Below are 26359 nucleotides of genomic sequence, written 5' to 3'. Positions count from 1 at the left end.
GCTATGGTGTGCCAGGTTGTTGCTAGGTGGTTGCTATGGAGTTCTGGCTGGTTGCTAGGGTGTTGCTAGGGTATTCTTAGTGGTTGCTAGGTGGTTGCTATGGATTTATAGGCGGTTGCTAGGGTGTTGCTAGGCAGTTGTTATGGTGTTCCAGGTGGTTGGTAGGGTGTTGCTAGGTGGTTGCTATGGAGTAACAGGCGGTTGCTAGAGTGTTGCTTGGCAGTTGTTATGGTGTTCCAGGTGGTTGCTAGGGTGTTGCTAGGGAGTTATAGGCGGTTGCTAGGGTGTTGCTAGGCAGTTGCTATGGTTTTCCAGTTGGTTGCTAGGGTGTTGCTAGGTGGTTGCTATGGAGTTCTAGGTGGTTGCTAGGGTGTTGCCAGTCATTTGATATGGTGTTCCAGGTGGTTGCTAGTGTGTTGCTAGGTGGTTGCTATGGAGTTCTGGCTGGTTGCTAGGGTGTTGCTAGGGGGTTGCTAGGGTATTCTTAGTGGTTGCTAGGTGGTTGCTATGGAGTTATAGGCGGTTGCTAGGGTGTTGCTAGGCAGTTGTTATGGTGTTCCAGGTGGTTGCTAGGGTGTTGCTAGGTGGTTGCTATGGAGTTACAGGCAGTTGCTAGGGTGTTGCTTGGCAGTTGTTATGGTGTTACAGGTGGTTGCTAGGGTATTCTAGGTGGTTGCTAGGGTGTTGCTGGGTGGATGCTATGGAGTTCTAGGTGGTTACTATGGTTTTGCTAGGTGGTTGCTATGGAGTTACAGCCGGTTGCTAGGGTGTTGCCAGGCTTTTGCTATGGAGTTATAGGCGGTTGCTAGGGTGTTGCTAGGGCATTCCAGGTGGTTGCTAGGATGTTGCTAGGTTGTTGCTATGAGTTATAGGCGGTTGCTAGGCAGTTGTTATGGTGTTCCAGGTGGTTGCTAGGGTGTTGCTAGGTGGTTGCTATGTAGTTATATCCGGTTGCTAGAGTGTTGCTAGGCATTTGTTATGGTGTTCCAGGTGGTTGCTAGGGTGTTGCTAGGTGGTTGCTATATAGTTATATCCGGTTGCTAGAGTGTTGCTAGGGATTTGTTATGGTGTTCCAGGTGGTTGCTAGGGTGTTGCAAGGTGGTTGCTATGCTGTTCTACGTGGTTGCTATGGTGTTCCAGGTGGTTGCTATGGAGTTCTAGGCAGTTGCTAGGGTGTTCTAGGTGGTTGCTAGGGTGTTGCTAGGTCGTTGCTATGGAGTGGTAGGCAATTGCTAAGATGTTGCTATGGGGTTGCTCTGGAGTTCTAGGCGGTTGCTAGGTCTTTACTGAGTCCAATGACACGACCCATAGTTCTCTATGACAAACGGTTCAAAAGTAATGAAATATCAAACATCGGTCAATCAAGACGGGGGGCAAGGCTGATCTCCACCAATGGACAAAGGACTCTCTACCATGTCCAATGAGGCATTGGGGGACGGAGTGTGGCACAGTGGGTAAGGAACTGCGCTTGTAACCGAAAGGTCGCAGGTTCGATTCCCGGGTAAGGACACTGCCGTTGTACCCTTGAGCAAGGTACTTAACCTGCATTGCTTCAGTAAAATATCCTGCTGTATAAATGGATACAATGTAAAGTGCTATGTAAAAAGTTGTGTAAGTCGCTCTGGATAAGAGCGTCTGCTAAATGCCTGTAATGTAATGTAATGTAATGCATTGCACAATTTGTGGGCATTTTTTCCCCATAGAGATGAATGGCAGAATGTTCAAATCTAGAGAGAGACCAGAGTACTGCTGCTAGAAGACAGAGCATTGTGACATCACAAAGGTGAGAAGACAGAATTGTGACATCACAAGGTTGAACATTCCGCCATTCATTCTCTATGGGAAAAATTTCCCAAAAAAAGTCAAATTACTCAAACACCGTCCACCCAAACTTTCCACAAAGTAATAGAACACCATTCTCGATCAAGCCGCTTGATTTGACATATTGCACGTGTATGTGGTGCGAAAACTCTGGGAGGAGTAGCGGTCCAAAAAATGGGTGGAATAATAATAATAAATATGTGCAATAATAATAGTGTGTTTGCCTAAGGCAACCACACTAATAATATGTGCAATAATAGTAGTGTGCTTGCCTAAGGCAACCACACTAACTAGACAATTCCTGCAGAAATTGTGAAGTGTGGTTGCCGCCAACGCAAAGTCGACTTTGTGCTGAACGGAGTGAACAGTTTCTGTAGCATGAGCAGAGACATATTATGGTATACATGATATAACATCACGGCAACAAGTTCATTTGCAACACACGTATTCAGAGCTAAATTAACCCTTCATCAATACTTGAGATCAGTGTTTTACTCACGGTATACTGTGACGAGTGACGGCGAATCACAAAGCTAGCTGGCCAGTTCAGAGGGTCTTGGAAAAACCCTATATCTACACTGCGCGACCGCACCATTTTAAAAAGCAAGACAGGTCTAGGGAGATTCATTTGATTGATTGATGGTTTTACGTTAAGTTCAGCTCATTTTTACCATTCAACTAAAAACATTTAACTGGGCTGCAATTCAGAGTTTAATCTGTTACTTTAGATACCAACTCATAGACAGAGGATAGTCTATTACCTGTTAGCCTCAATGCAGTTATAAAGAGACCCAAGTGTCCAACTCGCTGGAATATAAAACGGTACTACACAAGTAAAATGTGACATATTATACATAGTTTTTAAGCTTATTCTATCACCTGTTGGATCGATGAAGTGTAGATCAAGCCAGTTTGTACTACAAAGTTACAGAACACTCAATGCAGTATGTGTGGTATTACAAGGTGACGTCTTTTTCTGGAGTAAGAGCGGACCTGAAGCTGCTGCACACGTTTTGTTGACGGCGTTGTTGCACTTTTTAGTAAAGTCTGGCTTGTTTGAAAATTTGTTTATTCAGTAGCTGAGAGCATAAGCTTTCTAACCAGGTATAACAGCACGTCTATTTTTGGTTTTGGAATATCGTTTTTTTAGGTCAACCGAAAGCTATGTCATCATCTCATAGAACGCATTCGCTCTTTGTTAGCACTAGCATGCAAAGACGCAAAGTCTGGCTTGTTTGAAAATTCGTTTATTCAGTAGCTGAGAGCATAAGCTTTCTAACCAGGTATAACAGCACCTCTATTTTTGGTTTTGGAATATCGTTTTTTTAGGTCAACCGAAAGTGCTCTCATTATCGCATTAAAGCCATTCACTGTTTGTTAGCACTAGCATTCTAACGAAACGTCGGCCTAAGGCAACCACACTAATAATAATATGTGAGATAATAATAGTGTGTTTGCCTAAGGCAACCACACTAATAATAATATGTGAGATAATAGTAGTGTGGTCGCCTTAAAGCAACCACTCTAATAAATAATATGTGCAATAATAATAGTGTGTTTGCCTAAGGCAACCACACTAATAATATGTGAGATAATAGTAGTGTGTTTGCCTAAGGCAACCACACTAATAATATGTGGGATAATAGTAGTGTGATTGCCTAAGGCAACCACACTAAATACACATTTCAAATAATGAATACGACATTGAGAAAAAACGAAACAAAAGACGAGATATCAAGTCGTGACCTACGCGCAGAGCAGCCTACCGTTTTATTTATTTAGACATTGGCAGATGGGAAAAGTTTTGGTTACGCTGACCTATGAAACGCTATTCCAAAAGCAGAATCAGACATGTTATACATCGTTAGAAAGCTTATACTCTCACCTACGGAATAAATGAATTGTCAATCAAGCCAAATTGCACTAAAAAGGGCAACAACGCCGTAAGCAACAGGTGTGGTATTACGCACAGCTATTATTGAAGATAGCCAACCCAGGCGTCACAGATGTGCGTATATTTCGCAAACGGGTTGTCCAAGACAATATATGACCACTCATTCGCAAAAGGGACATCTCTACGCGTAAACCCGATGGTAAGATTGTATATTTATTAAATGTGTAGTCCCAGATATTGACTGTATAATGACATGGTATAATTTAAAAAAAACGTTGTCTCCTTTATTTCGTTATTCAGTGAGCAGCGTTTTCACTGCTGTATTGGCATATTTTAGGGCTAATGTCTGGTTTATCTTGTTGCTACGGAATATCACATTACATTACATTACAGGCATTTGGCAGACGCTCTTATCCAGAGCGACGTACAACAAAGTGTATAACCATAACCAGGAACAAGTGTGTCGAAAACCCTAGAGGGCAGTAGCCTACCGTTCCAAGTGCAGGGAACAACCGCATAGTTCAACTTGGACCCTGTAGGTTAAACTGATTAACACTAACACAAACAAGAACAGCAACAACGCAGTCTATGCAAAAATACAAGCAATAGTTAAGACGAGTGCATTAACCAAGTCACCTACGAAACAGCTAACTAGTTACAACCTTAACCTTACAGTCAATTTAGAGATTAAATTGAGAATACGATTTCTCTCAGCATAATGACGGATTTAAAGAGTAAACGAACTCACCCGATATTGTCTTTAAATGGATCCATGCCAAAGAAAAGTAATGATTCATCCTCTCAAAGCTTTACCGTAGCGTATTATTTATTTAGACATTGGCAGAGTACAGCATAAATTGCGTCTTTTGTTTATATTCAATATTAGAAATTGCAGCGAGAAACTGCAGCTGTAGACAGAAGATAGTCTGTTATGTTATGGTAGCAACGGAACGAAGCGGACTATATATGTATTACCGTCATTGTTTTATTATACCAGCGTGTTTTCGCGCGTGTGCACAGAAACTCAGAACCTATTAATAAAATGGTTTAGCTATTTCTCAGCATAATGACAGATTCAAAGACTAAACGAACTCACCCGATACTGTCTTCAAATGGATCCATGCCAAAGAAAAGTAATTATTCATCCTCTCAAAAAGCTTTTACTAACAAACTTTTGGTATCCTAGCATGCACTCTGGGTGGCACTGTCTTCCATTGCTTCCCCGACGGTCAGACCCTCCCCTCACTGATAAAAACTAGACCCTACGGTGTCGGATTACTTGCGTCGCCATGGATGTCGCTTGCCGTAAAGAAGTTTACTAGATGTCGTAACACTTAGATTTGGAGCTCCAGCTCTTCCGCACCCCAACTAATAAAAAAGTCCAAATGGCGGGGAAACAATATATGCATAGGTGATTTGTAGTGACTGAGTAGTGGGGGGCCATAGGAACCCACCTACCAAATTTGGTTGCTCTAGGACTTATGGTTGCTGAGCCTCAGACACTTTTAGCGGAGAAAAATAAGAATAATAATAATAATAATAATAATAATAATAAATATAGCTGCGAGCAGCAATGAAGGGGCCAAGCACTACAGGGGCTCCAGGAGGACAAGCAACCAGAACAACCCCTGTACAAGACACCAGTCCATCGCAGGGAGAACGGCATAACCCTCTACCATTCTGCAAAGTTTTGTAAAAGCCGACCAGTCGGTTATAGGGGCCGCCATAGACTTCCATGGCAGAAAGCAATTGAAGCATTTGTCAAAAAAGTTTAATTTGTGGAAGATCACAGCTCTAGGACAAAAAATGTCTAATTTGCGGACGATCCAATGGGCGGGGCTTATGGGTCCTTATTGGAAACTTGTTACCCTTGACGAGTTGCACATATGTGCAAAATTTCATGACTGTAGCTCAAATGGGGACGGAGATATGCTTAATGCAAAATTATCTAAGAAAAACACCTTTTTGCTCATGACAGCGCCACCTCTTGGCCAATCGGCGTCATATTTCCTCCCTGTCCATATAGAGTGCCCCAATACATGTGTACCGAGTTTCGAAAACATCGGCACAGCGATTATGCCTAAACAGAAAATAAGCTCTCTAGCCCCACCACATTGCTTGATCGGGCCAAAAATGGAGGGTTAGCCTCCACTTATGTCTGCTGATGGGCCTACCAAGTTTCATGCTGTTAGGTGAAACCGTTCAGAATTTACACACCTTCATGTTACAAGCCACGCCCTTCTCAATATTCATTGGCTCGTTGTGGCCATATAAATAGATTTTGCCAAATTCTGTGAATAACTTTTGGTCAGCACCATCTGTAAATCATACGTACCGAATTTGGTGGTGATCGGATCAACGCCCTAGGACTAGTTCGCAAAAGTAGGTTTTTCGAATAATTCAAAATGGCGGAAAATCTGTCATGACGCGTTTTAACGGCAATGGGTGCATTGGACTCGGCATGACCCAAGGATTCAGGGGAAACAATCCCCACAACTCTAGGAACAAACGGTTCAAAAGTTATAAGCAAAAATGTACCTTGAAGTTTGGCCTGTTGGTGGCGCTACAGAGTTGGATGGATTGACCCCAAATTCGATGCCTGGATACATTGGCCTATCTTTGATCAATGTGCCGAATTTCATAAAAAACCACCAATTGGTTCTATGGGCTGCCATAGACTCGCATTGCAGAAATAATAATAATACTAACGATTATAATAGGTGCCCTGCACCTTCGGTGCTTGGCCCCTAATAATCCGAACAGATACAATAGGGTTCCACCAGCTTCGCTGCTTGGACCCCTAATAATAATAATAATCTGAACAGATACAATAGGGTTCCACCAGCTTCGCTGCTTGGACTCCTAATAATCCTAACAAATACAATAGGGTTCTACCAGCTTTGCTGCTTGGACCCCTAATAATTAGGGGCCAAGCACCGAAGGTGCAGGGCACCTATTGTAATCGTTAGTATTATTAGGGGCCAAGCACCGAAGGTGCAGGGCACCTATTGTAATCGTTAGTATTATTAGGGGCCAAGCACCGAAGGTGCAGGGCACCTATTGTAATCGTTAGTATTATTATTATTATTAGGGGCCAAGCACCGAAGGTGCAGGGCACCTATTGTAATCGTTAGTATTATTATTAGGGGCCAAGCACCGAAGGTGCAGGGCACCTATTGTAATCGTTAGTATTATTATTATTATTATTATTATTATTATTTCTGCAATGCAAGTCTATGGCAGCCCATAGAACCCATTGGTGGATTTTTGTGAAATTTGGCACATTGATAAAGGACAGTCCAATCTATCCAGGCCACGAATTTGGGGTCAATCCAGCCAACTCTGTAGCGCCACCAACAGGCCAAACTTCAAGGTACATTATTGCTTATAACTTTTGAACCGTTTGTCCTAGAGTTGTGCGGATTGCTTCCGCTGAATCCTTGGGTCTTGCCGATTCCAATGCACCCATTGCCGTTAAAACGCGTCATAATAGATTTTCCGCCATTTTGAATAATTTAAAAAACCTACTTTTGTGAACTAGTCCTGGGGCGTTGATCCGATCACCACCAAATTCGGACCATATGATCTACAGACAGTCCTGACCAAAAGGAATTCACAGAACCACCAAATTCGGTAGGCATGATCTACAGATGGTGCTGACCAAAAGTTATTCACAGAATTTTGATAAAGCAAATTATATGGACACAATGAACCAATGAAAATTGAGGAGGGCGTGGCTTGTAACATGAAGGTCTGTAAATTCTGAATGGTGTCACCTAACACCATGAAACTTGGTAGGCCCATCAGCAGCCATGAGTGGAGGCTAACCCTCCATTTTCGGCCCAATCAAGCCAAGTGGTGGCGCTAGAGAGCTCATTATCTGTTTAGGGCTAACCGCTAGGCCGATGTTTTCGAAACTCGGCACACATACATTGGGGCACTCTATGTGGACAGGGAGCAAATATGAAGCCGATTGGCCAAAAGGTGGCGCTGTCATGAGCAAAAAGATGTTTTTCTTAGATAATTTTGAACAAGCGTATCTCCGTCCCCATTTGAGCTACAGCCATGAAATTTTGCACATATGTGCAACTCGTCAAGGGTAACAAGTTTCAAATTAGGACCCATAAGCCCCGCCCATTAGATTTTCCGCAAATTAGACATCTTTTGGCCTAGAGCTGTGATCTTCCACAAATTAAACTTTTCTGACAAACGCTTCAGTTGCTTTCTGCCATGGAAGTCTATGGCGGCCCCTTCAACCGACTGGTCGGTTTTTACAAAACTTTACAGAATGGCTGTGCCGTTCTCCCTGCGATGGACTGGTGTCATCTTCAGGGGATCCTCCGGTTGCTTGTCGGCCTGGTGCCCGATTCGTGCTTGGCCCCTTCATTGCTGCTCGCAGCTATATTTAGGGGCCAAGCACCGAAGGTGCAGGGCACCTATTGTAATCGTTAGTATTATTATTATTAGGGGCCAAGCACCGAAGGTGCAGGGCACCTATTGTAATCGTTAGTATTATTATTATTTCTGCAATGCGAGTCTATGGCAGCCCATAGAACCCATTGGTAACTTTTTATGAAATTTGGCACATTGATCAAGGATAGGCCAATGTATCCAGGCATCGAATTTGGGGTCAATCCATCAAACTCTGTAGCGCCACCAACAGGCCAAACTTCAAGGTACATTTTTGCTTTTAACTTTTGAACCGTTTGTCCTAGAGTTGTGCGGATTGTTTCTGCTGAATCCTTGGGTCATGCCGATTCCAATGCACCCATTGCCGTTAAAACGCGTCATAACAGATTTCCCGCCATTTTGAATTATTCGAAAAACCTACTTTTGCGAACTAGTCCTAAGGCCTTCATCCGATCACCACCAAATTCGGTACGTATGATCTACAGATGGTGCTGACCAAAAGTTATTCACAGAATTTTGATTAAGCAATTTATATGGCCACAATGAGCCAATGAAAATTGAAGAGGGCGTGGCCTGTAACATGAAGGTGTGTAAATTCTGAACGGTTTCACCGAACACCATGAAACTTGGTAGGCACATCAGCAGCGATGAGAGGAGGCTAACCATCCATTTTCGGCTCGATCAAACAAAGTGGTGGCGCTAGAGAGCTCATTTTATGTTTAGGCATAACCGCAAGGCCGATGTTTTCGAAACTTGGCACACATATATTGGGGCGCGCTATATGGACAGGGAGGAAATATGATGCCGATTGGCCAAGAGGTGGCGCTGTCATGAGCAAAAAGGTGTTTTTCTTAGATAATTTTGAACAAGCATATCTCCGTCCCCATTTGAGTTACAGTCATGAAATTTTGCACATATGTGCAACTCGTCAAGGGTAACAAGTTTCCAATTAGGACCCATAAGCCCCGCCCATTAGATTTTTCGCAAATTAGATATTTCTTGTCCTAGAGCTGTGATCTTCCACTAATTAAACTGTTTTGACAAATGCTTCAAATGCTTTCTGCCATGGAAGTCTACGGCGGCCCGTATAACCGACTGGTCTGCTTTTACAAAACTTTGCAGAATGGTTGTGCCGTTCTCCCTGCGACGGACTGGTGTCGTCTTCAGGGGATCTTCCGGTTGCTTGTCGGCCAGGCGCCCCATTCGTGCTTGGCCCCGCCATTGCTGCTCGCAGCTATATTTAGGGGCCAAGCACCGAAGGTGCAGGGCACCTATTGTAATCGTTAGTATTATTATTATACTTTCTGCAATGGGAGTCTATGGCAGCCCATAGAACCCATTGGTAACTTTTTATGAAATTTGGCACATTGATAGAGGCCAGTCCACTGTATCCAGGCATCGAATTTGGGGTCAATCCAGCCAACTCTGTAGCGCCACCAACAGGCCAAACTTCAAGGTACATTATTGCTTATAACTTTTGAACCGTTTGCCCTAGAGTTGTGCGGATTGTTTCCTCTGAATCCTTGGGTCATGCCGATTCCAATGCACCCATTGCCGTTAAAACGCGTCATACTAGATTTTCCGCCATTTTGAATAATTTAAAAAACCTACTTTTGCGAACTAGTCCTAGGCCGTTTATCCGATTACCACCAAATTCGGACCATATGATCTACAGATGGTCCTGACCAAAGGTTATTCACAGAATTTTGATAAAGCAAATTATATGGACACAATGAACCAATGAAAATTGAGGAGGGCGTGGCTTGTAACATGAAGGTCTGTAAATTCTGAAGGGTTTCTCTGAACACCATGAAACTTGGTAGGTACATCAGTAGACATAAGTGGAGGGCAAACCTCCATTTTCGGCCCGATCAAGCCAAGTGGTGGCGCTAGAGAGCTCATTATCTGTTTAGGCCTAACCGCTAGGCCGATGTTTTCGAAACTCGGCACACATATATAGGGGCACTCTATGTGGACAGGGAGGAAATATGATGCCGATTGGCCAAGAGGTGGCGCTGTCATGAGCAAAAAGGTGTTTTTCTTAGATAATTTTGAACAAGCGTATCTCCGTCCCCATTTGAGCTACAGTCATGAAATTTTGCACATATGTGCAACTCGTCAAGGGTAACAAGTTTCCAATTAGGACCCATAAGCCCCGCACATTAGATTTTTCGCAAATTAGATATTTCTTGTCCTAGAGCTGTGATCTTCCACTAATTAAACTGTTTTGACAAATGCTTCAAATGCTTTCTGCCATGGAAGTCTATTGCGGCCCCTATAACCGACTGGTCGGTTTTTACAAAATCTTGCAGAATGGCTGTGCCGCTCTCCCTGCGACGGACTGGTGTCGTCTTCAGGGGATCCTCCGGTTGCTTGTTGGCCAGGCGCCCGATTCGTGCTTGGCCCCGCCATTGCTGCTCGCAGCTATATTTATTATTATTTCTGCAATGCGAGTCTATGGCAGCCCATAGAACCCATTGGTGGATTTTTGTGAAATTTGGCACATTGATAAAGGACAGTCCAATCTATCCAGGCCTCGAATTTGGGGTCAATCCAGCCAACTCTGTAGCGCCACCAATAGGCCAAACCTCAAGGTACATTATTGCTTATAACTTTTGAACAGTTTGTCCTAGGGTTGTGCGGATTGTTTCTGCTGAATCCTTGGGTCAAGCCGATGCCAATGCACCCATTGCCGTTAAAACGCGTCATAATAGATTTTCCGCCATTTTGAATAACTTAAAAAACCTACTTTTGCAAACTAGTCCTAGGGCGTTGATCCGATCACCACCAAATTTGGCACGTATGGTCTACAGATGGTGCTGACCAAAAGCTATTCACACAATTTTGATAAAGCAATTGATTTGGCCACAATGAGCCAATGAATATTGAGGAGGGCGTGGCTTGTAACATGAAGGTGTGTAAATTCTGAACGGTTCTTCCGAACACCATGAAACTTGGTAGGCATATCAGTTGACATATGTGGAGGCTGCACCTACATTGTCGGCCCGATTAAACCAAGTGGTGGCGCTAGAGAGCTCATTTTCTGTTTAGGCATAACCGCTAGGCCGATGTTTTCGAAACTCGGCAAACATATATAGGGGCACTCTATGTGGACAGGGAGGACATATGATGCCGATTGGCCAAGAGGTGGCGCTGTCATGAGCAAAAAGGTGTTTTACATCATTTTGAACAGGCATATCTCCGTCCTCATTTGAGCTACAGTCATGAAATTTTGCACATATGTGCAACTCGTCAAGGGTAACAAGTTTCCAATTAGGACCCATAAGCCCCGCCCATTAGATCTTCTGCAAATTAGACATTTTGTGTCCTAGAGCTGTGATCTTCCACAAATTAAACTTTTTTGACTAATGCTTCAATTGCTTTCTGCCATGGAAGTCTACGGCGGCCCGTATAACCGACTGGTCTGTTTTTACAAAACTTTGCAGAATGGTTGTGCCGTTCTCCCTGCGATGGACTGGTGTCGTCTTCAGGGGATCTTCCGGTTGCTTGTCGGCCTGGCGCCCGATTCGTGCTTGGCCCCTTCATTGCTGCTCGCAGCTATATTAATAATAATAATCCTAACAGATACAATAGGGTTCCACCAGATTCGCTGCTTGGACCCCTAAAAAGAATAAAAACTGAAGACTAGAAGAGAACTGCATGGTACACACAGTGCCCTCTGCTGGTGGACTGAGAAATGGCTGAATTTTCCATTTAGTTTTCTTCTTCTTTTTTTCTGCAGACAAGCTAAGTTGGCGCTCTTGGGTCCAGCGATGCCTACGAAACCACGTGCGTACGAGACAGAAATGGCCAAACACAGGTAGGCTTTGTGTGGCGATTTACAAGGATGGGGCTTGTTTCAGCCCTTGGAGGGATACATGCCAGGGACTTCTTCAAGCATAGCTTGTGGGCTAAAATTATCATTGTGCAATTGCTTGAATAGCAATAACATATTATTGATACATTTATTGATTATATGATCACAGTTAAAGCAGTTTATTATATAGGATACTGTACTGTTTCCACACCAGACCTGGATCAAATACGTATTTGTTTTGCATTCAAATACTTTTCTGTGCTCTGTTGATCTTGTCTGGTATAATTGAGCCTGCCAATATGACCAGAAGGTGTGGTTTGCACTTTTTGAGGGTATTTCATTGGTTCCAATACACCAGACTCCAATACATCAGTAAAGCGTAAAAAAGTATTTGAATCCAATACAAAAACATATTTGACCAAGGTCTTCTCCACGCCAATACTTTCAGATGTCTGAGATGACGCTCCAGAGTCACACAGCATGAGGGAGCTGTATTTCAACACCAGAATACTTGTGCAAGAAATTAATATAAGCGATGTCCATACTCACCTATTGCATGCTAAGATTGGAGTCAACCAAAACGATTGGCCATGCCTATTTATCGGTGAACCTCTAGTATTAATATTCATCTAATGTGCATCGCTAAAACAAAGTCACAGACACTCGTGGGCTTATGTCACTGACTAGGCTGAGCTTATCGGGCTGGCTAGCTGGGTGTTTTACTGCCATGCACGGTCAATTACATGGGTTGTATCGGGACATGCTTTTGTTTAAAATGAAGTAGCACTTTGCTTTATCTCTCAGGGAGAAGAAGGGCCCTGTTGTGTGGGAAGCACTTTGATCAGAACATGACAGTGGATCAGCACGTGGCATTGGCTGACTCTGCTAGGTTCCTGTACCGATGTGGCAGCTGCAGCATGAGCTTCAAGGCCTGGACCTGCCTTTGCAGACACATACGCCATGCCCACAGTGGTGAGGGATGCTACTTCTGCACACCAAAGCCCTGCGGGACTTCTCATAGGGTGCTACTGTGATCTGTAGCATAGTAGCATGGGGCCAATGCTAACCCTCTGTGTGTTAGCTAAACCAGACTAACACTTCTGAAACCGGCAGTAGCATAGAGCTAATGCTCATGCACCATTTATTAACTGAATCAGTTTAAAGCTGCTTTAACTTTCAGTAGCCGAGTTAGATGTGTGTGTGTTTGTATACATGGATTATGGGTGCACATTGTTGCTGTGTCTCCACTCATCAGCATTATGGGGACATGTGGTTAATAAGGACATTTTAAGTGCCCCACGCACTGATTTAGAATATTTCAGAGCAGCATTTCTTATTAAAGCTGATAACCACCCTTCCTCGTTTTTAAACAGACCTTGCAAACCATGATTATTTTTGCTGATTTTATCATTTGTTCAGGATTAGTGCCCCTGTGGGTGGAAAGTGCCACTGCAGGTCCATGCACACTTGTGCCAAATCTCACACTTTTGCAGGTATTCACCTTCCGTTTTACATACTAAAACTAATAAAGTCTCTTGTCAGTTTTCTTGGATAGTTCTAGTAATGCTTGTCATGCCTGGCAAAATAAGGGGCAGAAACAGTAGCTACGTTAACTGAGATAAGGAATGGCATCAAGCATGTGAATTTATTAGTAGTGTATCACCAACTAGTCATACTTTGTAGTATTAGTAGTAGTCTCACCAGCTAGTGATATGGTTCAGTGTGAAAGTTCTGTACTAAGGTAGCTAGGACTCTTATCTGTCTTTTACAGACTTGGCTTAGACTATTTTTAATAACCAGTAGTTATGTCTGTATAGCTAAGACCCACAGAAGGTTGCTATGACTAGCTAGTAATATGGTTAGTGTGCAATGCTGATTTAATTTCTCAACTCAGGAAGGTAGCTAGGACTCTGATATTTTTTGATTAGCTGAACGTGAGCCTGCTTAGTTAAGAGCCACAAAGTGTTAGTACCAACATGGAGTGTTTGCACGCTACTAACCAGTCCTGGGCAAAGCGTGGTCAGGTCCAACCTAGTTGGCTGGTTCTGTTTGGCTCATGAGACCCAGTGAAAAGAATTCCTTACTGCACTTTGTGGGGGGGGGGGGAGAAATGTGTGGTAAAATGAGAGATTGGTGTCAAAACCAGCGAATCCAGGGTATTTAATGGATGCAGGATGTATTTAGTTTGCAAAGAGCATTTCCCTGTATTAAAAGATTACAACTTGAATCGTCATTTTGAGACGAAACTTGCAAAAATGTTTGTGAAGGTGTCGCAATATAAGAAAATGAAGGCAACCCAAGAATTTCTTGCAAATTAGTTTTTACCAAGGTTTACGCAACAAGTGATGGACTTATCAAAACCAGTTGCTGGCTCACAAAATTGCAAAAACAGCAAACCATTCTCAAAGGGAGAATTCATCAAGGAATCCTTGGTGGCTTATGCCTGACACCCCTACTGGGGTATAGGCCGTCGACAAGGGACCTCCAGAGTTCTCGGTCCTTAGCTATCTTTTCTATCTGATACCAGGTGTATCCCAGTCTCTTGATTTCTGCCTGGAGATGCCGTCGCCAGGTGTTCTTTGGCTGGCCTCTTTTCCTCTTCCCTTGAGAGTTCCATGTCAAAGCTTGTCTGGTGGTATTTGACACTGGTTTTCGTAGTGTGTGCCCGATCCATCTTTATCTTCTTCCAATTTCGTCTGCTGCTGGTAGTTGTTGTGTCCTCGTTCACAGATCCATATTACTGATCTTGTCTGGCCAGTGGATATTAAGAATTCTTCTTAGGCAGTTGTTGATAAAGGTTTGCACTTTATTGATTGTGGTCTTTGTCATTCTACAGGTCTCGGCGCCATAAAGCAGCACTGATTTTACTGAGTTGAAGATTTTTATTTTTGTTTGTTGCTGTAACACTCTAGAGCATCAGATGTTCTTGAGCTGTAAAAAGGCTGTCTTTGCCTTGCCTATTCTTGCTTTGACATCTGCATCTGTACCTCCCTGTTTGTCAATGATACTTCCCAAGTAGGTGAAGGACTCTACTTCTTCGAGCCTGCTGCCTTCAAGTGTGATTGGTTCAACACTGGTTGCATTCATCCTCATGATCTTCGTCTTTCCCTTATGGATGTTAAGTCCTACTTGTGAGGAGGTAGCTGCAAGTGTTGTGGTCTTATCCTGCATCTGATGGTGGCTGTGGCTGACAGTAGTGCTATGTCGTCTGCAAAGTCTAGATCATCCAGCTGTGTTCACAAAGTCCACTGGATTCCATTCTTTCTTTGTTCAGTTGTTCTCATTACCCAGTCGATGGCTAGTAGAAACAAGAATGGCGATAATAGACAACCCTGTCTGTCCCTGGTCTTGATCCCGAACTGGTTGGTAACCTGTCCTTCATGTATCACTCTACAGGTCATTCCAGCATAGCTATTCTTGATAAGATTCACCAGCTTAGTGGGCACTCCATAATGTCTCAAAAGCTTCCAGAGGGTCTCCCTGTTCACACTGTCGAACGCTTTTTCATGGTTGACAAAGTTGACATACAGTGAGGAAGTCCACTCTAATGATTGCTCGATGAAAATGCGAAGAGTGGCAATCTGGTCGACACAAGATCGATTCTTCCTGAATCCTGCTTGTTAGTCTCTTAGCTATTGGTCAACTGCATCCTTCATTCTATCAAGGTTGACTCTATTTAACACATTCCCTGGCACAGAGAGTAGGGTAAACCCTCTATAGTTGGAACAGTTGCCCAGGTCTCCTTTCTTAGGGAGCTTGTTGATAAAGCTTTCCAGTTTGATGGTATTTCTTCTTCTTCCCAGATCTTTCTGAAGAGTGGATACAACAGCCCCACAGTGGTATCCAAATCTGCCTTTAATGCTTCTGCCGGGATGTTATCTGGTCCTGCTGCCTTGCCGTTCTTTAGTTTCTGTACAGCCTTTCTGATCTCCTCCCTACTGGGTATGTCACAGCTGATGGGGAGATCGGTTTCTGCTGGTTGGATATCTGGGGGATTTGGTGGTGGGGGTCTGTTAAGCAGTTCCTCAAAGTGTTCCGCCCATCTATTGAGTTGACCTTCTTTGGTCATAATGGTGTTACCTTCTTTATCTTTCACTAGTCTTTGTGGCTTGCTATACTTGCCTGAAATCTTTCTGGTGGTATCATACAACTGCTTTATGTTTCCATTGCCTGCTGCGTCCTGCGCTTCTTCTGCTAGGCTGTCGATGTATTTCAGCTTGTCCGCCTTGATACTCTTCCTCACTTCTCTGATAGCATCAGTAGACTCTTCTTGTGCCTTTGCTTTTGTTGCTCTTGTCCGGCTGTTTGCCACTGCTGCTTTCTTCTCTTTCCTTACTTTGATCTTTTGTAGAGTTTCAGCAGATATCCATTCCTTTTGTTGAAATTTCCTGTAGCCAACAACTTCTTGACATGTTGGTGTCATTGTATCTTTAATATTTGCCACTGGCTGTCAATGTTGGTCTCGTCCTCAAACAAATCCTGGAGAACAAATTTGTTGGAGAGTTTCAATCTTACTCTTCTCGAATTTCTGCGTCCGTCAACAGACTCACGTTGTATTTTTGTCTATTTCTCGTTTCCTCTGTCCTGTTCTTCTTTAACTTAAGCTTCAGTCTAGCAGTTAGCAAGTGGTGGTCTGATGCTACATCTGCTCCCCTTTTTACTGTCACATCCTGTAGTGATCTTCTGAACTTCTTGCTTATACAGATGTGATCTATTTGATTCTCTGTAATATGGTCTGTTGATACCCCTGTTGCTTTGTGGATCTTCTTATGGGGGAAGATGCTGCCTCCGATGACAAACTTGTTCAATGCACAAATATCTATGAACTTCTCTCCATTCTCACTCATTTCTCCAAGTCCGTGTGTTCCCATCACCTCTTTGTATCCGATGTTATCTTCTCCAACCTCCAAGGTTGTAATTTTTCATTTCTGCTGCTATTTGGGTGGTTTTCCCTGCTTGGTTACATGGTTAGGGTTAGAACGTTCCACATTCCGATAGTGATGTTGTTCCTGGTTGAAAGAAGGATGGTCGGTCCTGAGGCTTCCAGGGACTCCTGGCTTTCACCACATGATGTCATAACTCTTTGAGCTGAAGAACTTTTCTCTCCCAGGACTAAGTTCTCTTTTTGTTCCCTTGTCTGCGTTTCTGTACCAAGTGGGGTTTTTACGGGGCAGGGGTGCTAACCCTACGCCCAACCCTCCTCCTTTCTCATCCGGGTTTGCGACCGGCTATGGCGGAGTTAATCCTTGGTGGACTCCACGGCAATAGTCTGTTCTGACAAGGAGACATTTGAAACAAGATCCTGTCTTTCAGTACGAACAGTGACAAGGTGTGTTGAGGATCTGGAACAGCTCAAACACAAGGTGGATGATTTTGATCAATGTTTTGGCTCTTGCGGAGAACTGTAATGCGCATGACACAACTGACAGTTAGCTAACGTCTAATGTTTGCCAATTTGGTAAAGCTATAATGTTTTATCAAACTATTGCCTACAAAGTTTTGATAACAGCCTACCACAGTCAACACCACATAGATATATGTCATCAAAATTAACAAGCTACAGGTCAACCAAAATAAATTACTGTTAGAAATAACTTAATAGCAGAGTGCTCGCACGCCTGATGCCAAGAGGTATTAGGAAATATTGGTAGCACTCCAGCTAACGTCACGTAAATAAATGACACTTGAATATTGTATTGAAATATTTGCTTAGCTGTCCTTTTAGCCACTTTTATAGCCACTTAGTGGTCCTTATAGCCACTCTATCCTCTTATAGCCAGGTTTATTTGAAATGTAAATTATGCATATATTGACCATAGAAAAGTACAACCCCAATTCCAAAAAAGTTGGGACGGTAACTGAAATGCAAATAAAAACAGAAAACAGTAATCTGTAAATTTACTTTGACTTATATTCAAACAAAAACAGTATAAAGACAAGGTATTTCATGTTTTACCTAATTAACTTCATTGTTTTTTTGAAGATATATGTTTATTATGAAATTTATGCCTGCAACACGTTCCAAAAAAGTTTGGACAAGGGCCATTTAGGGCTAATAACAATGTGACAAGTTGAAATATCACAGTGATGTGATACAGGTGAGGCAATCATGTTATAGTATATAAGGATCCTCCAAGAAAGGCCTAGTCCTTCATGAGCAAGAATGGGTCGAGGCTCGCCAATTTGCCAACAGATGCGTCAAATCTCAGTGCGTAAAGGGCAAGGCCAAAAACAGTCCTCAGCTTTGAAATGAGTGTATATTTTCAAAAAACAATTAAATTCACAAGGTAAAACATCAAATAATGTTCTGTTGTAGTGTTTTCAATATAGTACAGGGTGAATAGAATTTACATTATTACTCCTTTTTGCTTTATTAGCATTTTCCATTCTGTCCCAACTTTTTTGGAATTGGGGTTGTAAATTAGCAAGCTTGGTTAACAGTAGCTCTTGTTGCTTAGCTGTAGGCTACAGTTTTACTCCAAATATTATTTCAAACAATAAAATTTGCTACATTAACGCTATAAGATCCTTTATTTCCAGCTGGTTGCTTATTTATGGATAAAAAATAGAAAAATACAAACAGAAATTTTTAATTAGAAAAACTTTTCATTTGAATTTTGAACTTTTAATTTAAAAATTTCCGTTTTTAATTGTTTCATTTTAAACATCTTCACAACATACCTCATTGAATTTAGAATTGGCCTGATTCATGCTTGCCAGATTTGGGCCTTGAGCATGAAACCAAAAGTGTCCCATGTGTAGTGAGCTGAATCAGGTAACTGTGCCGAATGTTGGTTGGAATCGGCACGGATAACTATATGGGCATGGTGGCTGTGGCTGAGTGAGACTCCCAGCCTGAATTATTCTCAGGCCGGCCATAAACATGACATTTTTTTATTTTTATTTTTTCAAGATGTTGACATCTCTCCTTGTTGACGGCAGCAAGATATCTACTTCCTCCATTATTGCATATTAGTCTCAGTAAATGGTTTCACATCTTTAAAGAAAATGTAATATTCGACAAAGGTAATCTGAGTAAACACGACACATTTTTAAAAATTATTATTTCATTTATTTAATTTAAAAAATTGTCAATTACCCATGTCACTCATGTGCCAAAGTATTTGCCCCTTTAAACTTGATAACTGGCTGCACTACCTTTAGCATAAATAACCAAAACCAAAAAACGCTTCCTTTGATTTGAATTCAGTCTTTCACATCGCTTTTGACACATTTTAGCCCACTCTAAACTGCTGCTTGTTTCAGGTCCTCTGAATCTCTATTCAAGTTCAAGCCATGACTTTGACTGGACCACTTCAAAACTTTAATTTAGTTTCTTTTCAACCATTCAGATGTGGATTTGTTTTTCTGTTTTGGATCATTGCTTGCTGCCTAATTGCTCCCAGTAATGCTTCAGCTTCAGTTTATGGACAGATGTCCGGACATTCTCCCTAAGAAATTTCTGGTATAGAGCAGGATTCATGGTTCCTTCAATAATGGCAAGTCTTGAGGCCACAAAAGCATCCTGACATTACCACCACCATATTTAACTGTTTGTTTGTTATTCTTTCTGTGAGATGCAGTGTTTGCTTTACGCCAGACGTAGTGTGACCTGTGTCATCCAAAAGGTTCCACTTCTGACTAATCTGTCCCTAGAACATTATCCCAAAAGGCTTGGTGATCATCCAGGTGCTTTTTTTGAAAATGTGAGATGAGCATTGATGTTTCTCTTGGTTAGTAGTTGTTTCCACCTTGATACTCTCACATGAATCTCATTTTTTCCCAGTCTCTTTCTTATTTTGGTGTCATGAACTCTGACCATAGCTGAGGATAGAAAGGCCTGCAGTTCTTTTCATGTTCTTCTGGGATCCTTTATGAGTTCCTGGAGTTGTTGCTCCGCCCTTAGAGAAATTCTCACTCTTGGGAAGATTCACCGCTGTTCCAAGTGTTCTCCATTTGGAGTTAATGGCTTTTATTGTGGTTTGGTTGAGTTCCAGAGCCTTATAAATGGCTTTGTAACCCTTTCCATACTGATATACAGTTGAGGCCAAAAGTTTACATACACCTAGATACACAATTTTTCATATCTGCACACATTTCATGTTACCATACATTTCCTATGTTAAGTCAATTTGGGTATCTACTTTAAATGGTAAATGGTAAATGGACTGCATTTATATATCGCTTTTATCCAAAGCGCTTTATTTATTTAATTGATGCCTCTCATTCGCCAGAGCAGTTATGGGTTAGGGGTTAGGTGTCTTGCTCAAGGACACTTCGACACACCCAGGGCGGGGTTTGAACCGGCAACCCTCCGACTGCCAGACAATCGGTCTTACCTCCTGAGCTATGTCGCCCCCTCTTTATTTCCATAAGAGGTCATTTCAAAATAATAGCAAAGAGACAGATTTATTTCAGCGTTTATGTACTATATCAGATTTTCAGTGGGTCAAATACACTTTACATACACTTTGTTAGTATTTGGTGGCATTGCCTTTTAATTGCTTAACTTGAATCAAACGCTTGGGGTAGCCTTCCACAAGCGTCTCACAATATGTTGCTGGAATTTTTGCCCATTCCTCCTGACAGAACTGGTGTAACTCAGTCAGGTTTGTGGGCTTCGTTGCTTGGAATATGCTTTTTCAGTTCAGGCCACAAATTTTCTGTGGGATTCAGGTCAGGGCTTTGTGATGGCCACTCCAATACTTTCACTTTGTTGTCTTTAAGCCATTTAGTTACTTTGGAGGTATGCTTAGGATCATTGTCCTGCTGAAAGACGTAGTTGCAACCAAGTTTGAACTTTCTAGCTGATGTCTTGAGGTCTTTCTTCTGTATTTCTAGATAATCCTCCTTCCTCATGATGCCATTTATTTTCTGAAGTGCACCAGTCCCTTTCCCAGTAAAACACTCCCACAACATTACACTCCCACCCCCATGCTTCACCGTTGGGATGGTGTTCTTTGGGATTAAAAGCTTCACCCTTTTTTCTCCATACATAGCGCTGATCATTATGGTCAAAAAGTTAAATTTTTGTTTCATCTAACCAGAGAACATTCCTACAAAAAGCTTGGTCTTTGTCCTGATGATCACTTGCAAACTTTTTTTATGCCGGTTTTGGATTAGGGGCTTCTTCCTTGCGTGATAGCCTTTCAGTCCATGGCGATGTAGGATTCTTTCAATGGTGGATGTAGATACTTTGGTACCTGATGCCTCCACTACCGTGCTGGAATCCGTGCTCCCGCTTTGTTTTGCTTTCTCCACTGCCAACTGACCCGTGCCGAGCGCAAGTACCCATGCCGATTTTAGCTCCTGCTCTGGGGAAGGTACCAAAGGTACTATCCGTGCTGCAATTCGATACTGCAGACCGTTGATTGGTGAATGGGAATCTTCACAAATACGTCATCCTATGTTCATGTTTGTTCACTGGCACCAACCGCCATTTTTAAATACCACTACACCAAGAGAGAGCAACGTTAAATAGCGAATTCTACAGTCAATATCTGGGACTAAATAAATATACAACCTTACCATTGGTTTTACGCGTAGAGATGTCCCTTTTAAGACTGAGTGGTCATATATTGTCTTGGACAATCCCTTTGCGAAATATATGCGCATTTGTGGTACCTTCCAAAATAGCTGTGCATAATACCACACGTGTTGTTTACGGCGTTGTCACCCTTTTTAGTACAGTCTGGCTTGATTGACAGTTCATTTATTCAGTAGGTGAGAGTATAAGCTTTCTAACAATGTATAACATAGCTAAGTTTGCTTTTGGAATAGTGTTTTATAGGTCAGCTTAACCGAATATTTTCTTATCGCATTCACTCTGTCTTAGCAGAAAAAGGCGCTGCACCTAACGAAATGTTGTCAACAATTTTTCGTAATTTCTTGGAAAATACTATTATTATTGAGGACTTCTGGGCATAGCTAAGCCAAATATTTGCTGATAGACCTATTTGACATCGTTTTCTGGAGCAAAACATAAATGGATAGAACTGTCATTGATTTATTGTCTCTGTCTCTATCTACTGAACACAGATAAAATGTCAGCATTGCTACGTAAGTATTACTGCTCAAATATTTCGGTTTATACGTTATTTTTGAAATTGAGTGTCTTTAAATAGGTTAGTGGTATTTTATAATGAGGATATTTCACACTGTAATGTTAGCGTTTTGTGATGCATGCAACAGTGATGACGAGAGTGTTGGAACATTGCCAAAAACGTGGTGGACAGTGAAAACTGTTTTCATATCATCCCATCCCCATACAAGAAAACATACAAGAGTTAATTATTACACATTTAGGATGCTTTACTCCGCTTTACTCCCTTGACTCCTCCTACCTTCACAGGTCTGTTGTGTAATGGAGAAGCGCAACAGGCAACACGACACGGGTGGGATACGAATGCTTGCTGTCCTGTACCGTGCCGTGCTGGTCAATGGAGAAGCGCCATATTTCCTTTGTTATTGCCTTGGGGTTCAGTTGAACCTTTTGGACAAAAGTTTTTTCATCCCTGGGCGTTAATTTGTTCCTCCTTCCTGAATGATGCAGTGTCTGTGTGGTCCCAAGACTTTTATATTTGCATACAATTTTTTGTACAGATGCTCATGGTACCTTCAGTTGTTTGGAAATGGCTCCTAAGGAGGAACTGGACTTGTGGAGGTCCATAATTTTTTTTCTGAGGTCTTGCTTGGATTTTGCCATGGTATCAAAGGGAAAACACAGTGGCCTTTTAACCCTCTGGGGTCTAAGGGTAAAATGAGGCACACTGGTGATTGTGCGATGCTCTGACATTTGTGTAAATTTCATCAACTTTATATACAGTGATTCCAAAGTGTTTCATATCTTTGTTTTCAGCACAAACTCAGCTACAATAATATGGCAGCAGTAAGTAGGTCATAATCATGTGTGGATTGTAAACTGCTCTAAAAACACACAAACTGTAAACAGTAGTTTTGAACATGCACAGGAATGTTGTAATAAAACACACTAAACAATTGTGACTAAGACCTTTGGTCACTGAAATGTGTTCATCAAGGTCTTGGGTATCAAAAGATGACAAAATATTTTAGCAAATCAAATGAGAAATATAAAATACATTGCTAAGAGTTAGTGTTGTGACTACTATTTTTCAACACCAGGTGAAAATGGGAGGGCAAATGGCCTTTCTGTAATGAATATGCATTGGGTAGGACGACCTGCCAGCTAAGTAGGCTATTCACACCTGGCCGCATGCCTCCCCACCACTAAGACAAAGACTCAGTGAGCCATTTAGAAGACAGAAACAAAGACATCTTTTGATTTTAGAACACTTATTGAAGTAAAATATACGCATGGAAGATGAGATGAGACTGGTGTACTCTTGCAACGCTTGCGTGGCCTCTTAGCTAGTGGTGAACTAGGCCATGTTTCCTGATCAGCATCTCTGTAAATGTGATAAAAACAAAATTGTTAGGAAATGTGACATCAAATCAAACTTTATTTATATAGCACATTTCCTTCAACAGGTGAAAATTAAATGTGCTTTACAAAAAAGGGGCAAACCACTAACTAATGAAAACAAAACTTGTGTGAAATGTGACATGGTTACATCATATACAAACAAAGAACCCAACAAACACAACCAGACACAGAGAGGTAGCCTATAATTTTGAGAAGCAATGGTTAGAATCGTTCGTAGTGTGGGAATTTACAAGCGCACATATTAATGAATATTCCTACAAACACACAGAGAAAACCCTTCTCTTCTGTTCAATACATGTGTCTTTCACTTCCATCTTTCAAATGTACTTGAACCCTCCAATGCTACATGCTAGTTCCTCCATCTCTGGCATATTTATATGGCCTCGGTTGCCCTCGGTAACCCCACAGATCACCCACAGGTACATTCACAGTATCAAAAAAAGTCTCATGCAAGATGCTACTTTGACAAGTAAAAACGATCCATTACCTCAGAGTCAGCTTGAAGTCAACATGGCTCAGTGTGTAGTTTACTTTTTTTACAGTGTTTACTACACCAAAAGTGTTGTGCTTTTAACTAAATAATTGGAAACCTCCACTGTAATTTTTAGTTTAAATTTTCCCTCAAATTTTATGATGCCATTTCGTAAAATATATGCAGCCCATGCCCAATAGATCACTACAATCTCTCAAAGCTTAACCAATTTCTCCAGCTTTGTTTCTAAAAATGGGAAGACTACCATCAATTACCACAGTCAGGAAATCACCACTGTCTCTACTCAATTCATTCCCTGAATTACCATAAGCTAAATACAGCAGCGTATCTCTAAAGGCCCATTCTCACCTTGTTCCCTAGCAGAGAACACATAGCAGCCTTCCTAACCTCTTCACTTTCTTTCACCATTTTTAGTCCCCACAATTGATAACTCTTCAGAGATCTATAGATTAGTCATAATTAACAATACACAGCTAGTACATGGGTGTAAAATACTTGTCTGTAGCTACATCCCTGGGTGTAAGAGAGTTGCTAAGGGCAAGTAAAGTATGTGTCTTGTACTTTATCATATTACACAGAATATAGGAGACATTCCTGTGTGTGCTGCTATTTTATCATTACTTCTTTTTTACTCCATTATTTCAGGCTCATATAGTGTCCGCACTCCTTAGGCTATTAGACCGGAACCTCAATCAGTTTATAATACTATTTACGATAATTCTATTATGTATAGGCTATTGTGTTCTGTATATGATATATTGTGCACACAGTATATAACAACTAAATCACATAGGCCTAACACAACAATACAACATTTTCTGCAGACATTCATGCACTTCACCGCACGCACATAATATTTCCAAACGCGACACAAATTGAGCTCAGCCCATAGCAAAATAGGCCTAATGCTACAATACTACATTTTCTGCAGACATTCACGCACTTCAACTAACGCACCTAAAGTTTCTGGACACATGAAACAAATTAAGCTCAGAACAAGCAAACAGCACTTTCTCTCTTGCATTCACTCGCATTGGCAAACAACCAAGGTTCTGTTCTTGCACACACTTTGGCGCACAGCTCACTTTTTCACAACTCGCAGTGTTACTCCAATACACTTTCTACCAGCAACCAGCATGCCCCAAATTGCAGCAACACCAAAACCTGTCCAACAAAAACGGACGCTTCCCCGTCCTGTGGGTCCGACATGACCCGAAACGCACCTGTGCCAAACCCCGACACGCATGTTACTAAGGAAAAGGACGCTCCCTCGTCTGGTGGGTCCAACGTGACGCGGAACGCACTTCTGTGCCAAATCCCGACACGCACGTTACTAAGGAAACGGACGCTCCCTCGTCCGGTGGGTCCGACGTGACCCGAAACGCACATCTGTGCCAAATCCCGACACGCACGTTACTAAGGAAACGGATGCTCCCTCGTCCTGGGTCCGACGTGACCCGAAACGCCGACGTGACTTAACCCAGCACGCAGACGTTACTAAACAGACTGACACTCCCGTGTCCTCTGTTAACACTGCTAGCATTACCACATTAAAGACGACCTTAACATAACCACATTAAAAGACAAAAATCATCATCAGTTGTTACAACCAAGTCCTGCCCACGTAACTATTTCTAAACAAAATACAGAACAGGAGTCACTCCCAAATTGCACCAAGGAAAATCAACGCCTAATGAGGGTGGTAGGTTTTGTTTAAGAAAAGATACTCACCCTCTTGTTGATTCTCGTTGATTCAAGTGGAAGATATTTCCTGTCCCTTCATGGTCGCCAAAACTGATTATTTTGCCCTTCTCCGTGGAGTCAAATTCAGGACAATGAAGAACACACTGACGACGTCTCCTCAGAGAATTTGATGTTCATTACAATGCGCAAGGGAGAGACAAACTCAGAACTTTCGGGCAGTGCGCCATGCACGTCTCTGCCGATCACAGTGTGTGGTGTCTGGATATACAGTTTGCGGTCATACATATCAAAAGATTGAGTTAAGTGGCGGGCCGGAGACAAATGGTCTTGTCCCTCCCTGGGAACCCTCGCAGCCATTTAGCATAGGAATGTGACATCCTTGCTGCATACGCCAGAGGTGTTATTCTGAGACACACTACAGAGGGGCGAGACACAGCAGCATGCAAACTACAGACACAGTAATGGCAGAAACGGAAACGCAATACCCTACATATATATATATATATATAGCCTATATATACACTAAATAAAACTGGGAACCTATCACAATTAACTCCTGATTATGACAATTGGCCAATCAGAAGCTTCTAAAAATCATAACATCAATTTCTGGAATCTTCCAGACTGTTTAAAGAGACAGTCAACTTGGTGTATGTAAACTTTTGACCCACTGGAATTCTGATATAGTGTTTTAAAGCTGAAATAAATCTGTCTCTAATCAATTGTTTTAAAATTACCTCTAGACTTACCAAATAG

The 26359-nt window shown here is 42.0% G+C and overlaps 1 protein-coding gene across 5 annotated transcripts in view; it reads left to right on the top strand.

Moving 5' to 3' along the window:
- LOC118206294 overlaps positions 1–26359 on the top strand; it is an 80208-nt gene that overhangs the window by 39101 nt on the left and 14748 nt on the right. For 4 of the 5 annotated variants that reach the window (XM_035378793.1, XM_035378794.1, XM_035378791.1 and 1 more), the window contains 2 exons: positions 11868–11945; positions 12747–12914. The exons of the other annotated variant lie outside the window; for it this stretch is intronic. In XM_035378793.1, coding sequence (XP_035234684.1) covers positions 11868–11945; positions 12747–12914 — 246 coding nt within the window. The remainder of the gene's footprint in view (positions 1–11867; positions 11946–12746; positions 12915–26359) is intronic. 5 annotated transcript variants of the gene reach the window in all.

Source organism: Anguilla anguilla, chromosome 10 (assembly GCF_013347855.1).
Source record: "Anguilla anguilla isolate fAngAng1 chromosome 10, fAngAng1.pri, whole genome shotgun sequence".
Lineage (NCBI taxonomy): Eukaryota > Metazoa > Chordata > Actinopteri > Anguilliformes > Anguillidae > Anguilla > Anguilla anguilla.
The sequence above is the reverse complement of the archived record's forward strand: the minus strand, read 5'-3'. Positions and strand labels throughout refer to the sequence as shown.